General features: G+C 35.0%; 3 protein-coding genes across 5 annotated transcripts; 1 reads left to right on the forward strand and 2 right to left on the reverse strand.

Annotated features, from left to right (window-relative positions):
- The first annotated feature begins 2075 nt into the window (after positions 1-2075).
- LOC18600819 (Transducin/WD40 repeat-like superfamily protein) lies at positions 2076-5706 on the forward strand. Its single transcript, XM_007031498.3, has 10 exons — positions 2076-2261; positions 2512-2612; positions 2902-3011; positions 3106-3172; positions 3561-3660; positions 4003-4119; positions 4247-4384; positions 4525-4606; positions 4814-4863; positions 5378-5706. Exons 1-10 carry the CDS (start codon positions 2175-2177, stop codon positions 5558-5560), a joined length of 1035 nt encoding a protein of 344 aa, XP_007031560.2. The 5' UTR covers positions 2076-2174; the 3' UTR covers positions 5561-5706.
- A 380-nt stretch (positions 5707-6086) lies between these two features.
- On the reverse strand, positions 6087-6852 carry LOC18600820 (oleosin 18.2 kDa). The gene has a single exon (XM_007031499.3). It carries the CDS (start codon positions 6770-6772, stop codon positions 6290-6292), a length of 483 nt encoding a protein of 160 aa, XP_007031561.1. The 5' UTR covers positions 6773-6852; the 3' UTR covers positions 6087-6289.
- Positions 6853-12574: 5722 nt separating this feature from the next.
- LBD25 (LOB domain-containing protein 25) lies at positions 12575-14635 on the reverse strand. 3 transcript variants are annotated; one of them, XM_018118750.2, is made up of 2 exons: positions 14152-14635; positions 12575-13343 (listed from the first exon to the last, which is right to left on the reverse strand). In XM_018118750.2, the coding sequence occupies exon 2, from the start codon at positions 13333-13335 to the stop codon at positions 12817-12819; it is 519 nt and encodes a 172-aa protein (XP_017974239.1). In that variant the 5' UTR covers positions 13336-13343; positions 14152-14635; the 3' UTR covers positions 12575-12816. The 3 variants fall into 3 exon arrangements, with proteins under 3 accessions (XP_017974239.1, XP_007031563.2, XP_017974240.1); XM_007031501.3 differs by having other exon boundaries at positions 14200-14627; XM_018118751.2 differs by lacking the exon at positions 14152-14635 and adding an exon at positions 13807-14102.
- Between the last annotated feature and the right edge of the window lie 2033 nt (positions 14636-16668).

A 16668-nucleotide genomic window follows, 5' to 3' on the forward strand; every position in this document is an offset into this window, starting at 1 on the left:
TTTTAGTACTACAGAGACATACAATGATAATTAATTATTAATTGATTAGTAATTATAAAAATTTATTTAAATTTAATACAATAAAAAATAAAAACTTATTTGAATTTTTTAAAATAATTTAAGAATTTTTTGAACATTTTATTTTTTAATTTTTAATAAAATAGATTTTAACATGCTTTAAGTGTAGAGAAAAGTCAAGATCTACCGAGGTAACTGTCGAAATTCAAAAAAAGATGGTTTGGTTTTTTTATTACCAGTGACAAGCTTATAAAAGTTTGGATTCTTGACTCAACGAGTCCCGATTAAATCTATAAGGAAAAATAGTGGTTTATTATCTATGAAATCATTAAAAAAACATTTTTTCTTAAGTGATAATTCACTTTTCCCGACTATTGGTACAGTGAAAATTTTCATTTTTTTATTTTTATTTTTTTATTAAGTTCAATTAAGTTTTTTTAATTAAATAAGTTATTTTTTCAATCAAATAAATCTTTATGTCAATCGGTAAACTTAATCAAAATAGTACTTAATATTTTATATCATGTGGCGCCTATGTGAATCTAATATGACATGATTATATGGTTATATTACATTTTTCATCATTTACATTAACGCAACATGAACATAAAATGATAATAAATATTTTTATTATTAACAATTAATTAATTATTAATTATAAGAGTTTATTTTATCTAAATAAAAAATATAAAAACTTAATTGAATGTAATAAAAGAATAAAAACTTATTTAATTTTTTTAAAATATTATACTGTTTAATTTTAACTAAAATTTGACTTGACAAGTCTTGTTAATTGTGACCCGTGATACGGTTCGCCTAAAGTCAAATCCTATAACAACTTTCCCTTGATGATGCCACGTGGAAAACTTAGCCACTTCTTATGACCTACAGCATTGATGTGCCTATGTGATATTGTCTAAAAACCTTACAGGGGCTTCATTTTATATAAAGTTATAAATGTTTCTCATATTTCTAAATTTATTTTTTTAACTCATCAAGATGGTCTTTAATTCATGAACATATCTTCTTGCATGTGAAACTCATACAATTTCTATTTTAAATAAAATCGATCGATGAGAAATTTAATCAAATAAATACTCTCAAATTTTTTCATACCCGATCAAGAATATTTTACGAAAAACCTCATTTAATATACATATTGCATTATACTCAAAGCACAATTCAAGCAATATTTCTTATCTTATTCGCTCATCGTACTTTTTTTTCCTCGAAAATTGGCCAATAGGCTTCATATGAATTAGTTGGGTAATTCCTCCATACTACCAAACCTTTTATTTGAGTTGCATTTGATCCTTAATCTTTAAATTATCCATGAAAGACCGAAACCGTTTTAAAAGGTGCCAATATGGTCCTTCCATCAAATTTTGCTATTAAATAAAGACATGTTAGCATCCATGTGGCTTTTGAAGTGTGACATATCAAAATCCACATGGCATTTGAAGTGTGAGAAATACTTATAGATATTGTTTTAAGATATATATAATATATAAAAAAAATTTAAATTATTTAAAGAATTAAATAAAATTTTTATATTTTTATTACGTTCAATCAAACTCTTATACTTTTATTTTGAGTCAAATAATTTTTTTTTACTTTTATTTTGAATCAAATAAATTTTTATAACTAATGATTGATTTAGTTGGCATGATAACATAATTATGGGATTTTTTTCATTCTCTACATTAACGTCATGTTAGTATCATGTGAACACAAAATGATGAGTAATATTTTTACTAATGATAATTAATCAATTATTAATCATAAGAGTTTATTTGACTCAAAATAAAAATATAAAAACTTGATTGACAATAATAAAAGAATAAAAATTTATTTAAATTTTTTAATAATTTAGGGACTTATTGGAGCATTATGTATTGTTTTAAAAAGGTTAGAAACTTTTATGAAACAATTTAAAGGTTAAGGGTCAAAAATGAAATTTAAATAAAGGTTTGGGGTTACAGATGGAATGTACTCCAAATTAGTTAATACAATAAAGAGCTTTAAAAGAATAAAAAAATGAGAATGTCCACGAAGGTAATCCGTCTTCTACGACGTCGTTGAGTTTCATCTGCCATTCCGTCTTGTCTTTCAATCCTAAAACCCTCCATCTCCAAGAAAAATCAGAAGAAAAAAAAATGGCGACGAAAACGACGATGTCAATCACAGAGCTCAACGACGAAACGGTGCGCAGCATGTCGATTGGCGCAGTTTTCTCAGACTTCGTAATATTCCACTACTATTATTCTCTTTAATTCCCCCATTAAATCCAAAAATAAATTAATATTTTTTAAGCTACAAAAGAAAAAAAGCACAAAACCAGCTGCTTCACGCTTCTGATTTATTTTATTTATTTTCTTCTTTTGAATGCAACAATTCAGATACTGGAAACTTATTACTGGAGCTTACTGATTTGAAATCCGTTTTGAGTATTCAAATTGATTATTTCCTTCATTTTTGGTTTATATTTTCCAGGGAGGAAAGATAAACTCACTTGACTTTCACCGGAAAGACGATCTATTGGTGACAGCCAGCGAGGACGATTCAGTTCGTCTCTACGACATTGCCAATGCCAAGTTAGTTTTTCGTTCTTTTCACTGAAGTTGAGTAATGGAAGGAAAATGAAGATATTGCTCTTAATTTAATTAGATATTCAAATTGTTACCTACATTGCAAGTTTCAGCATTATATTGCTTTTAATCCTTAACTGTAAAAATTTATCATTTGAGAAGGCTTTTGGTTTGTTAATATGATTTGAATTTCGAGTGTTCGGGTGATTTTAATTGGGCTTAGTGCTGGAACATTGTAAGTCTTAGGAACCCTTTTTATTGGTTGCATTAATGATCATTTAATTTTGTGCCTTAGGTTGTTAAAGACAACATATCATAAGAAACATGGGGCTGATTGCATATGTTTCACGCATCATCCTAGTTCTGTTATATGCTCTTCGAGACACAATTTGGAGTCAACTGGAGGTGAGTTTCTTAGTATGGTTTAGGCCTTATTGTTATGTTTTGATATGATAACAAACCAATATTAACTGCTTCTGCTCTTTTCTTTTGTTAACAGAAGCCCTACGCTATCTTTCGATGTATGATAACCGATGCCTTCGCTACTTCAAAGGACATAAAGAGAGGTTAGTAATTCTTAGTGTTAATTCAAGCAAAGGTCTAGACTGTTTGCTTAAAGGGAGCTCAGTATTGATTGTAGAAGAACAGAGCGACTTGAAAATCCATGTTTAATGTGTGTCAATTATTGAATATTTTAATGAGGGTTTTAGATGTTAGCTTCATGTAGCATGGTTTTGAGACCTGTGTGTATATCCATACATTAATCTGCATCACTTGTTTTTAAGAATCTATTGAAAATATGAAAACCTTTGGGTTGTTTTTTTGGGTGTACCTCTGCTCATCTTTTTTTTTTTTTTTTCTTTTTCCCTCTTTCTTAAGGAGTTGTTTCCTTTTCTGTTTTGTAATTTTCCAATGCTATAATGCTAATAAGTTTCATTATATCTGCTACTGTAGAGTTGTTTCCCTCTGCATGTCTCCGGTAAACGATAGCTTCATGTCAGGTTCTCTTGACCACAGTGTAAGGATATGGGATCTTCGTGTAAATGCCTGTCAGGTTGGTTTCTGGTTTCCCATGAATTCTATGCAAATGTTGGGTAATTAAGAAAGTGATTTATGAAGGAAACTTACTTATGTATGAGAAAAAGAATGCTTAATTCAGAGCAGAATGCTCCCTCCTTAATCCACTCCCTCTCCCCCAAACAAGGCAGAGAGAGAGGCACACTAAGACTCTATCCATGTAAAATGCTAATAAAAAAGGTTTCCCAATGGCGCAAACATCATTACCCAAATGTATTGCTGTAATAATGGTCTGCACACGGGCTTACGCTTTCAATCTGCATTTCGTGATCTAAAATTATACACAAATGTGATTTATGCTTACTGTTGTAGTTTTCAGGGAGTTTTACGACTGCGGGGTAGACCTACTGTAGCATATGACCAACAAGGCCTTGTCTTTGCTGTGGCCATGGAAGGGGGTGCTATTAAATTGTTTGATTCACGCTCCTACGACAAGGTTCTAAGTTTTAACTCGTTAAGCATTTAAATGTGTTTTGGCATTATCAGTGTTATGAGTTTGATTTTCTTTCTTTTTTTTTTTTAATAATTAGTATAATGAGTTTGACTTATTTCTCCGAATATAGGGACCCTTTGACACATTTTTAGTTGGTGGAGACACAGCTGAGGTTTGTGATATCAAATTCAGCAATGATGGCAAATCAATGCTATTGACAACCACAAATAACAACATCTATGTTCTTGATGCATATGGAGGAGAGAAGGTTAGTTACCCTGCCAGTCAATGCATCCAAAAGATTTTTGTTAAAAGTCTCTAGCTCAGTTTTTTCCTAAGGGCCCAAGCTTGTATCCTATAAGATGATGTCTGGATTTAATACTTAGATTAAAACTTTTACTTGTGCAGCGTTGTGGGTTCAGTTTAGAACCATCTCCAAATACAACTATAGAGGCAACCTTTACTCCAGATGGTCAGTACGTGATCTCAGGTACCAATTCCTTGTCCTGCTTGCTACTTGAGAAGAATACATGCATGTGTGTTATCTTTTGCATTAAGTTTATCTTGAATAATTTTTAACATCCTATAGTGTAAATTGAGTAGATATCTTCCTATTAAGGTTCAGATTGTTGATTACCTTTATTTTGTGTTTTATTTGGATACATGGTTGATTGAGCTCAATGTTAACATATTGAAGGGTCAGGAGATGGAACCTTGCATGCTTGGAACATCAAGATGCGAAATGAGGTAAAGCCTTTTCTAATGGAGCTTCTCATGTTATACTTGTGGTAGCTTCACTGAAACAACACATACGTCATATCTCGGCACTGAGTATGGGTTTATTATGCGCTGCTCACCCCTTTTCTCTTTCCCTTCTTATACTAAATAAGGAAAGGAGTATATGCAAAGATGCAAAAGGCCTAGCAACTTCAATTTTGTTTGCTTTTGAAACCCATTTATGCTATCTGTGCTCTCCTGATTCTTTCTTTGTTGGGGGATTAATTCTCTAGTGAGCTCCTTTTTGTTTTTGTTCTGATTTTCATGATCAGCCATCAAGCACATTGTTCATTGCTTACTCCCATTGCTTCTCATTCTACATTTTGCTAATAACTTGGGCATCTGTCTATATGTTTGACCAGTCTGTCATTATGTTCTCTGGCATCCTTCTTGAGGCGTCTACGAAGTTCCCTAAAAGGAGCTAACCGTATTTATTGTTATGAATAAAGATGTTTCCCGGGTTCATTGTGCAATTCTCATGCAGGTGACCGCTTGGAACAGCCACATAGGTATTGCAGCATGCTTGAAGTGGGCTCCTCGTAGGGCCATGTTCGTCGCTGCATCAACTGTCCTTACATTTTGGATACCTAACAATTCAAAGCCAGCTGCTGAGCCTGGTTCCACCGATGCCCAAGCCGGGGCTCAGTCTGAGCAAATTGGTCAATGAATTCAATACCTTTTCTCGCTGGAAACCAACTCCCATAAGCTATTGTAATGTCGGCCGGCGGAAGAATTTTGTTACATGTGTTTAAGATTGGTTTCACTTTGTAAAATTAGCAATTAATCTTATGCTTGGAAAATTTGTGTTCTGAATTCCGGTAATATTCTGTTTATTGTATATGTTCAGTTAATCAACTGTTAATAATCTGTCTAAAGATTATGTGCCAAGGGAAAGCTGCTAACGGGTCAGCATTTTATAGCTATGGAGAAAGCGACAAGGGCATATTAAACTGAAAATTCTGTCCACAGGCGAAACTGTTTAGCTGCATCTGGAAGTGCAATATTGGGTTCTGAGGGCCCTTTGCAAGGCCGGCAGATCAGACAAAAGTACTAGCTACAGCGCTAATACCGGAGATTCAAGAGGTGATCCTTGATGATGTGATTGATATTCAAGAGGTTCAAAGCTGAAGGGTTGAGAGATTTAACTGGAAGTCACTAGCTTTTTCACAGGAGATAGAGAGACTGACTTAAGATAAAGAAAAAGCATACATGGAATTGAACAAATTAAACTCAAAAACAGACAGCAAATACGAGAGTCTAATTACATTGCCCACTATCTCTCAACTAGTATGGCTAACCAGACATACACAAACAACTGCACAGACAACACCTTGAGAATGAAAAAGACTACACTTTATTGCCCTCCCCATGCAAGCAGGTACCCCTCCTATCAAATTCATGTCCTTACGGTACCCTCATTAGCCTTACCCTCGATCTTCTGTCCAACCTCCTTAGTCTTCTGTCCTACATACCCTGCCATGTCCTGCATGCGCCTCTTAGCCTGGTCCATGTCCAGCTGCTCCGTACCGGTGGCCCTCCTCAGGCGATTAAAGACATAGGCGAGTGAGGACAGCCCCGTCAACCCGAAAGCCCCGGAGGACAAGAAACCAGCCACTGCCAAGCCAACGGCAATGGCTGCTGGGACAAGAACCGGGCTGAAGATGATGAACAGTGGTGTGGCCACACAGAGCCCAATGACGGTGCCAGTGAGGGTCAGCCCTGCTAACGCAAGCAGAATGCCACCGACTGGGAGGAGGGTAAGCACAGCCAGAACCTGGGTCGCTGATGGTCCACTAGCGGATTGATAGTTCTTACCACCCTGGTCAAAGCGGTGATGTTGGTGAACCTGAATCTGGTGAGGGCGGTCACGGTCAGCCATTGGTAGAGATTAAATTATAAGCTTTCACAAATGCAGAAATGATTATGTTAATGACAGCAAAAGTGAGAGAGAAAGAGAGGTGAAGGGGGAGAGTTACGGTGGTGGATCTTTATAGAGGAGTGAGGCTTGCAATGTGGAGACACGTAGGGGGATGACATGGTGAGCTGAGGCTTTGCATGGGAAACAAGTTTCACTGTGATTCCTGTACGCCAAAAAACCAAAGAACAGGAGAGAACCCATCTTAATGCCTTCCCGCATTTCTTTTTTTGCCACATTGCTTTTGCCCTTCTGCAATAATGCTGCGTTGTGCTTTTGGGGTGGGAACAAGTGGGTTGTACCTCATTTTTAAGAGGCCATGGCCGTATATTTCTTTGCCTTACCATGCACACGTCTTTTCTCTAAATTATAAGAAGAATGTGTTCTTTTCTCAACCGATCACGCAGAGTCCAAAGCCTCTCCACCTCAATGACATCCCAACAATTTGAAACTAAATTTCCTTAAAACAGTTCATAGTACCAATCAGGTTTCTTAGCTTAAACCTCATCCTGTGATTAACTTGCTAGTCAATGGGGTTCCACTTCAGATATGTAATTTACTGATACAGACAGACCTCCTTAAAACACTTCTTCTGGTTAAAAAATTTTGACTGAGGCGTGTGGATCATTACAGAGAATAGTGCAGTGGAAGCTGGAGGAATTTGCGTAAGTGCTTGTGCCAGCCAGAACCTTTCAATTCCTTTTGTTTTTTTTTCACTCTCAGAGGGTAACCGCACCGTCTGCCCTGCAGGATAAATGCATCCTTCGCAAGAAGACATTCTTCATTCGTTCACGTCATTGCTTGTTTCCAAGCATTGTCCCTTTTCTATTTGGGGTTTCCTGTATTTGTTTTTTTCTTGTTCTCGCATATTCGATCCGATCAAATAAGATTCAAGCAGTATTCGAGACCTCGTCACGGATTCGGGTAAATTTTGGATAGTAAGTTTATGATATTTATTATTTGAATTTGATTATAAATAATACTTAATTATAATTAAAATATTTTAATTATATATATTTGTTTGTGAAATTATTTATAATGAATGTAATACTTATTAATAATGTATACATAAAAAATTAATTTTGAATTTATTTTAATTGGATATTTAATGAATTTAAGTATTTAATAAGTAGTGTTTAGAATATTATATAATGATACGATTTTGAATAATAATTTTAAAATTTAATTTCATAAGCTTGACGATTCCCTGCTTTGAGCTTCACATAAAATATCTGGACCGGCCCTTTGAGTAGCATTTGGGCCCTCTGTTATAGGCTTGTGATATCTCTGATTTAGGCTTATCTTGATTGATTTATGCTTGATTAGCGTTGGACTTTCAAAGAACTGGACCCAACCAGAACTGCTGCTTGGCTTGAGTCAGGTTGGGCTTCATGATCGTTTCTAATAAGGCTTTTGTCATCTCTCTGCATTATGGATCAGAGTCTGAACCCAACAAGTTCATGCCATCTCCTATGGCATCAGTCAAGGGCTGTTGCCCAACAATTGTATGCAGAACAACCAAACTATATCTAGTTTTAGATATGAGCCTGTTTCTTCTTGACCATGCATTAAAGACAGCAATGGCACTTCCCAAATGATTACTCATCTTCTTCTAGCTAGCCAACCAACATATACAAACCAAATACACATTTGATCGTAAGACATGTGTAAAGAAGAAATACGCGTACTTTTTCTTTACCGAACGTGAATTTTTTTTTACTTAACAAGTATATTTTTTAAATTGAAAATATAAGTTCGTAACAATAATTTATCTACGCAAACATGTGGATGTTATTAAACGCGCGTTTCTCGCGCCAAAATACATAAACAAAAACCTACACTGACAAATGGCACACCGAACGTGCGGGTGCTGGACCACCCTCAATGACTATTGCACCAACCAAAAGGGGCAAAGGGGAATGTGGGTGGGGGCAGGGACCAAAAAAGAAAAGAGCAACCTTTGCATCAATCTCATCTCGTTGATGTAGAAGTTTTGGTTACATTGAAAGATGATTGCCCTGTTCATATGACATGTTTGGAGGCCCACTGGGCCTTAATTGCCCCTTTGAAGGGCACGTCTAATCAATCAATCAATCAAAATCTTCCCCAATCGCCAAAACATTTGTGTGCTTTGGGTCAGTTTGATCCTCCCCTTTTCCTCTTTCCCCTTGGGCGGTTGTGTGGTGGCCCGTCCAGAACCCCTTGAAAACGAAAGATGAATGCAAGTGAAATGAATGGAAAATGGAAATGGGTTAGCATGGTAGTAGACCTTTTGGGGACCCATGGTTCCAGCCCTGTTCACCATCAACTTTTTTCTTGCCTTTTTTCCGAGTTTGCGCTCGCGTGCTTCTCCCTTGTATGTCAATGAAAGACATATAGGATCTTTGAGGTCATCCCAAACCCCAAATATTCCCCACCCCCCCAACCCTTTCTCCCCCCCAATTTCTTCTTCTAACCAAGTTTTTCTCATCAAAGTCCCCCTTCACCCCTCTTTGCTTCGATCCGCTTGACCGATCGAATCAAAACCCCGTGTTTTATTTTACTTATAAAAGCTCAATCCGTTAATATATTTTGGATTTTACTTTTTAAGTTAAATTATACTAATTTTCAAGTGACGGATTTGTACGTTTCTTGATGAAATTACAGTGACACGTGCTTAAAACATAAGTGAATAATTATTTAGTTAATTATTGTGTTGTAGTACAATGATAGAACCGTCTTTCTTTTACTATAATGTTTTTGATTTAAAGTGACAATACAAAAAGAAAAGAGAGATTAAAAAAAAAAAAAAGGGAAGGAGATGATAATGATCAAGATAAGGAACAGACACACCCCCACTTCCCCCCCTCCTCTAAGAAAAAGAGATGTGATTGAGTAGAAGGAGACATTTTCCCTTACCCTTAAGCATCACACGGTACTAGCTAAGTTCAAAGTGGGTATCTGATAATCATAGCTTTATCTAAATTGGGCTTGATTCTCATATATTTTTCTTCTTTCTCTTTGAATTTAGCCTTTGTAGCTTGACTTGTATACATGACATGTGCACTCACATCAATTTCGTTTTTTATGGTACTTTTGAATGTCATTAGGGAAAGCAAAATTCGTTTTTGTTGTTACCCTTTTATGCCCTTCCAATAGATTAAATGATATGCAAAATGCATGGGCAATTTCGATATTTCACACTTTTCATTAACGACGTTTAGACTTTCGGGATAGACTTTTCATTTAGAATATTAATGAACTCGCGTGGAATTATACTTAAAAATTAAGAGAGTTAGGGTATTTTATCAAAAAATTGAACTTATATTGAGACAATTCTAAAAAGTCACATTTTAAGCATCCTTTAAAAATATGACACATCATTTTTTTTTTATAAAAAATCTTAAAATCAAATCCCGTTAATTTTTCTAACCCTAATTAATCGAACGAAATTAACAATTTAGTGGCTTCTTTTCTTGTTCTCTTTCAATTTTATGTACTTGTTGTAACTTATATTAATGAAATCTTTCAACTGTTTTTTGAAAAGAAAAGAAAAAAAAGAGTTTATATAATTTTTTTTTTTACTTTTTTTGTTAATTAAAATTTAATTAAATTTTGATGTTGGCAGTTGTTAGGCATGGAGGAGTATATTTGAGGAAATTCAGAGATTTGCCTTCGATCTATCCTTTTTGTTTCTTTTTCTCATGTGTGTACATTAATAAAGCCAGTGATTTGGCTAATGTGCAAGCTAGATTTGGCTCTATACATTGTTGGGAAAGGTTACACTTCCACTTAGTTTTTGTATCTAATTTTCATTTCCATTTATAAATTGCATTATTTTCAATAAAAAAATTCGTAATTATATAGTTTTAGTTAATTAATCAAAGATAATAGAATGAAAGAGGGTTAATTTGGTATTAATGATACTAGCATCAAATTTTAAACAAATGGGTACCTAAAAAGTGACTTTTTAAAATTATCCATATATATATATATATATATATATATATATATATATATATATATATATAAAAACTCATATATTCATTATATATCTGTGGCAAAAACAAAAATCATAACAGTTGCAAGAACAAGAGTAAGGATCTGCTTTGGATACATATAATTAATGAACATCAAGTTTGGGTGGTTAGGCTGTATACCTCCACAGCATGTGAAGCAGCAGTAAATTTGTTCCTCCAATGTCTGTGAGGGGTCTAATTAATGTGGGAGGTGAGCAGTGAAGAATATAGGGGGTGAGAGAGACAAAGGCAGAAAGGTGAGAAATCAAAGCTAAAGATCTTCATGCAATTTAATTTTGCTGTTGGTGCAAGTACCCTCACATGGGAAAACAATCCCTTTATGCTTCCTACAATGCTAGGCACCTGTGCCTTCCACTGTTTACAGATAATGACAGTGCTGCAGAGATGGAATGGAAAATTTTTACAATCAAAGATATTATATTTGTGGGGTTAAACTGGTTTTTAGGAAGGAGAAGGGGAAAGGGAAGGGGGAAGTCAACAAATTTACAGTGATACTTTTACAATCTGTCCTTGGAAAATCAGGTTCTGAATTGAACCAAGTTGCAACAGGCTCTTTTTTTTCCTTTGTTCACACTTAGGTCCCTATATGGCTATGGTATATGCTTGGTTGAAAAAAAGAGAGAAGTATTGTTCTGTTGGATTAGATTTTGAGATAGTTTATTTTATGCTTTTCCTTTTACTACCTTTTCTATGATGGTGATGTTGATTTATTATGTTATTTAGCAGATAACTGAGATTACATAATGGGGTGAAAACATCCTGCCACTCTTACATATAAAAGCAACTTTTTTTTCGTTTTCTATACCAACTACCAAGAACTTCCATTTGCTGAAATATAAAAATCCAGATGCACTGGCCTGCCTAGCTCTTGACTTGGAGACTTGGAAAATTGTTTGATGCCAAGTAAATAAGGTGATCATAAATTAATAATATATATATATATATACACACGCACACCAACTTTCTAATTAACTGTAAGTGTAGACAACCGCAGCACAGTTAAGATCTGCACTTGGTTTGCCATGCAGTGCTGTCTGCAAAGGAAATTTGAGAGCGGATTAGAGGAAGAAATTGGATTCATGATCAGGAAGTGGTAGCCTGGTATGATGTAAACATCATGTTAGAGCATGAAAATGAGTAATGATTGTGTGTGTTAATCAATCAATGTATGAGATCCTGTTACTTAAGCTGCATAAACCTGCGGTATAATTTTTATTAAGCAGTTGGTGGATTGTAACTGTTGACGTTTGGCCAAAGTGGGCGCAGGAATATGTATAAACTATGGAAGGCTGGTGTGGCCTCAAAGAGTATAGTACTGAGTATGAAATGACCTTTTTAAACCATTATTGTCAAGGCAACAAACAGGCATAACTTATAATTGATGGGCATTTTCAATATCAATTCTCCCAGGGAGAAGGATATGCAAATTATAATATAATCGAGTTGCAGTAGGAAGCTTCTTACTCAAAAGCTAGGGTGTTAATTAATTTGCCATAAGCAGAAATGCAAGTTTCAAGTTTTATTTGCCTGATAAGATAGAGATTGATATGGGTTAGAGAGGCTTATATTCTGGGTTTGATTTCCTATCCAAAGCTGCTTCAAAGCAAGCAATGCACCAAGCATGCACACCATGGAAGATGAACCTTAATGCAAGCTTGGAAACCTTCTCGGAAGCTGTAACAGTCACATCAAATGCTATATATATATATATATATATATATATATATATTAATGGGGATTTCAGAAATTAGGTAAAATAATTAAGAAAACACTAACATTTCATCAGGGTAATAAATGGCATACCATAAAATAGCATGATATGACACATAGTCCCTTATCAGATTCCCACAACTAGCTAGAAACCCTAGAGCTAAAATGGGTGTACCTCCCAATCCCACCAAGTAATAATTTTGCACATGCATACAATGCTACAAACTTACATTCTACAATGCTTAAAATTTATGCCTAGCTTTATTACATGATACAGGCTCACATGCTTCCACCTCCTGATGATCTCTCATTGTCGCCACAAGGGTCATCACTGTTCCACTGAGAGGGATAGTAATAACCAGAATTTTGGTTGAAAGAAGCAGCTCCTGCAGCACTGCCATGATGGCCTGTTCTTCTTCCATACTGGGATATCGAGGCTGGTGGCATTTCATTGCAGGCGAAGCGAATTAGATCAGCGTTAGTAGCATCCAATTCCCTTTGGAGTCTCATCACCTGTCTTTGGAGGACCGAAATGGCTCCAACACAGCCATAAACAGGATCTTTCATCCGTGCCTCAGCTTCATAGGCAAGAGAGTTCACTGCATCTTCCCTCTGATGTGGTGGCACCTCATTAAGCAGCTTGCTGACGTTGCTTGCACCAAATATCTTGTGGACATTGGCAAATTTCTGCGGCTCTTCAGGCGGAAAATATGGTGCAAAAATACAATCTGGCATGCATTTTCTCCTCAAGAACTTACAGGCAGCACATGGAGAATTGGAATAGCTGGAGGAAGCCATCTAATTCTCTGCAGCAAAGAATTAATGCATGCATCAAGCATCATAATTTGTCAACCATAATGTTTTATTCTGTTAAACTATTGCAAGGTCATGGTTGACGAATTCAAAATTACTAGTATCATCTATTTTCTTCTTTAAGCTAGCTAAAAGCTCATTGACTTTGCTAAACTGGAAAAAGGCCTTTGTTCTGAATTCAACATATCAAGACTTCAAGGAAAAACATCTGGCTAGGGTATAAGGACCACAAGGATATACTTCATGACAAATTGCATAAGGAAAGCACTATCTGCCATCTTCTTTTTCAAGCACACTTTTGCTTTTTCTGACCTGCCAAGCAGCTTTCCTTGAATTTAAATAATACTGTCAGAACATTTTATCTTGAATTGTAGCCAAAAAAAACCCAAAAGTCAAAAACAAACCATGGAAATAAAAACAGAAATACAAGAGAGGAAACAAAACATGTATCATTACATTAACATGCATAGACTCCTGTCTTAGGATTCTCTTGAATTTGGTCAAACAGTTGCACAAATTGAAACAACCCTTCCAATATGGTTGAGGACCACTAAGATTTCCCAAGATTCCATAGAGCTTCCTGGCACTATGTAAAACCCCACAACAGTGCTAACATATAGATCTTCTTTTTCATGTGGAAAGAAAACTATCTGTTGAATTGTCAAATTCTTTATGGGACAAGCTTGATCAGACCTTATAGTAAAGCATGATTCAGTAGCTCAAAATGAAGCAAAAGAAAACAGGAAGCAAAAAGGAAAGAAGAGCAAAAGCATTAAATAGGCTGCTTGTAGTTGTAGTTACCTATTTATTACTAGGCTGTTTAATCAGGAGGGGAAAAAAGAATACTACCTCTATTCCCCTTGAGTAGGCTCTTTCAAGATCTCTGTCCCTTGATTGTTTGTCCCAATGAAAAAGACTATGCAGCCACAGAAAGATGAAAATTCCTTAGGTCTTATTATTGAATGTGAGAGTTTTTAAAGGGGAAACCCTAGTTGCAGGACAGAGAGAGAGGCCTGCAGACACAGTGGCAAAAGGTGAGGAAGATGGGAGAAAAGGGAGGCAAAGAGCATTTTGGTGAGAAAACAAATGGAAAGCAAAAGACAAGGGTAATAAATGGGGCTACAAAAGGATGACTATGACACTGCAATTATAATAATATCAACCACTGTTCCTGGAACCGGTGAATCCAACTTGAATACTCACATCTCTTCATCTCTCCCCCCAAAAAAAGAACAAATTTTTTTGAAATACTAAAAGTTTATACACAACCATATGGGTTGGCTACGACAAAATATGATCATAAAACTCATGAGACCAATAAAATTTTGACTTCAACCATGTGAGAGATTTGGATATGTACAGATAGTTATGGTTGAATATAGCAGGTTGGTTATTGCATATTCAATAAACTAGCAGAAGAAAAAGAAAAACCACACATTTAGTTTAGGTAAATATGAAAAAGACAAATAGCATATGATCAGAAGGGTTGCCAAACAATCTGCACAAGTCTTTTCCTTGATATGTAAATATTATCAAGCTTTTAATCACTTGTCATAGAGCCAAAAAGCACAGGCGTTTTATACTTGTAAATTGTCAACTAATCATCCAATCAACACAACTTAACCAACCGCGTGCTCCCTGTAGGGTTGGTTTAGACGTAGACAGATTCTTTTGCGTTCTTCTTCTTGTTATATATATGCATTTGTATGGTGCTAAAGTATATGTATTTTTATGTTGAATCAATCAGATCAATATATCTGCCACAAGACAGTCTACCTAAAGTTTTTCTTATCTCTCTCTTATATGCTACTGCCATAGTGAAAAAGTCTTTGAAAATGATAGCATTTCCTAATCCAAATATGTGTAAATGTGCATGCATGAAATACCCAATTTCCCTTTCTGTCAACTATACAAGTTCAGCCTGCAGGTGAAGAAAAAAGAGTCTTAACATGAGATCAAGCATAAACCCAGTTTTTATATTAACAGATGTTCATTAAATTAATTCCCAACTCTCTGAAACTGTGCTCAGTTGGGTTCTATCATTGAGTTCAACTATTAGCAAAGAAGCTCTGAGACCTTTACTGTTAACTTCTATTATTGAATTTTCATTGATCAGAATTGCACTATGTATATCAAAATTGTCACTGTAGTTACAGACAAGCTAAGACTGAAATAATATAAGGACGGATACCAAATAAAAACTGTGGTTGGGTCTCTCTCACTTTCAGTCTCCTCGGTTTGCTCTTTACAATTATACCATATCTTGTCCCTATAGCTGGCACAGCCGACAACCCTGCATATGTACTCATGAATTTTCAGCCTGAAACGATTTTAAATTTTCTGATATATATATATATACATATGCACAGATTGAAGACAATGGAGATAACTCAATATGTTAGCAATTAATTTTCTCTCAGATATTTCACCCTGTGTAGCGAACAACTTGTTACATGTTTGCAATTGCTAGTTAGGGAAAAAGAAAACCAGAAGAAGGGTTAAACATAAATATATTGACAATTGCATATAAATTCAAGAAATAGCATTGATTTGACACATGTACATATAAATACTGTAATTATTTAATCTAAATTATTCGTGTGAGATGCGTTCATGATATGAATAAGAGATGAATAATTAGTTATATATATAGATATAAGGATTGGATTATATATTAAGTTCACAAATGTTAATTAAGGAGACTGAGCAAATAATTAAGAGGCAGTTTCATGCTTTATATAAATTAATTATTTCTTAAGTAGTATTGCTAAAACCAATTATAAGTATATGATCAATCGCAATAGAATCTTCCACCTCATATTGTAAAGAGATCCATAAAGGGTTTAGCCTCCTTTTTCTTTCTTTTCCTTGTTATAAATTCTTGAATGTTAATTAATGTGGTGCATATGTGTAGACATGATGCCTAATTAACTAGTCCACATTATTTCCTTTTAAATAGAAAAGAGGGAGTTGGTGCAAACAATGATAGAAGAACTCATGATAATCTAATATAGATATTCTCATTATGATGCATTGGATCTACTATTCTTTAATGCATGCGTACCCTTATATTCACCAAAATCCCTGCATTTCCAATTATGTCTATATTCTCTTTCTATCACATTGATGCAATGATAGCTTAAGGGTCATGAAGAATGAGCATATAAATATGTACTTAGAAATTAGTTTACATTAAAACCCATTGTCTTTAGCTAGCCTTTTCTGTGGGAGGGAAGCCAACATGATTCATTGATTCTTGCCTCATATTATTAAATGCAAATTATTGGTATTGGGCCAGATTGTGATGGGTGATGCAGA

Source organism: Theobroma cacao, chromosome 4 (genome assembly GCF_053813885.1).
Source record: "Theobroma cacao isolate CCN51 chromosome 4, ASM5381388v1, whole genome shotgun sequence".
Classification (NCBI taxonomy): domain Eukaryota; kingdom Viridiplantae; phylum Streptophyta; class Magnoliopsida; order Malvales; family Malvaceae; genus Theobroma; species Theobroma cacao.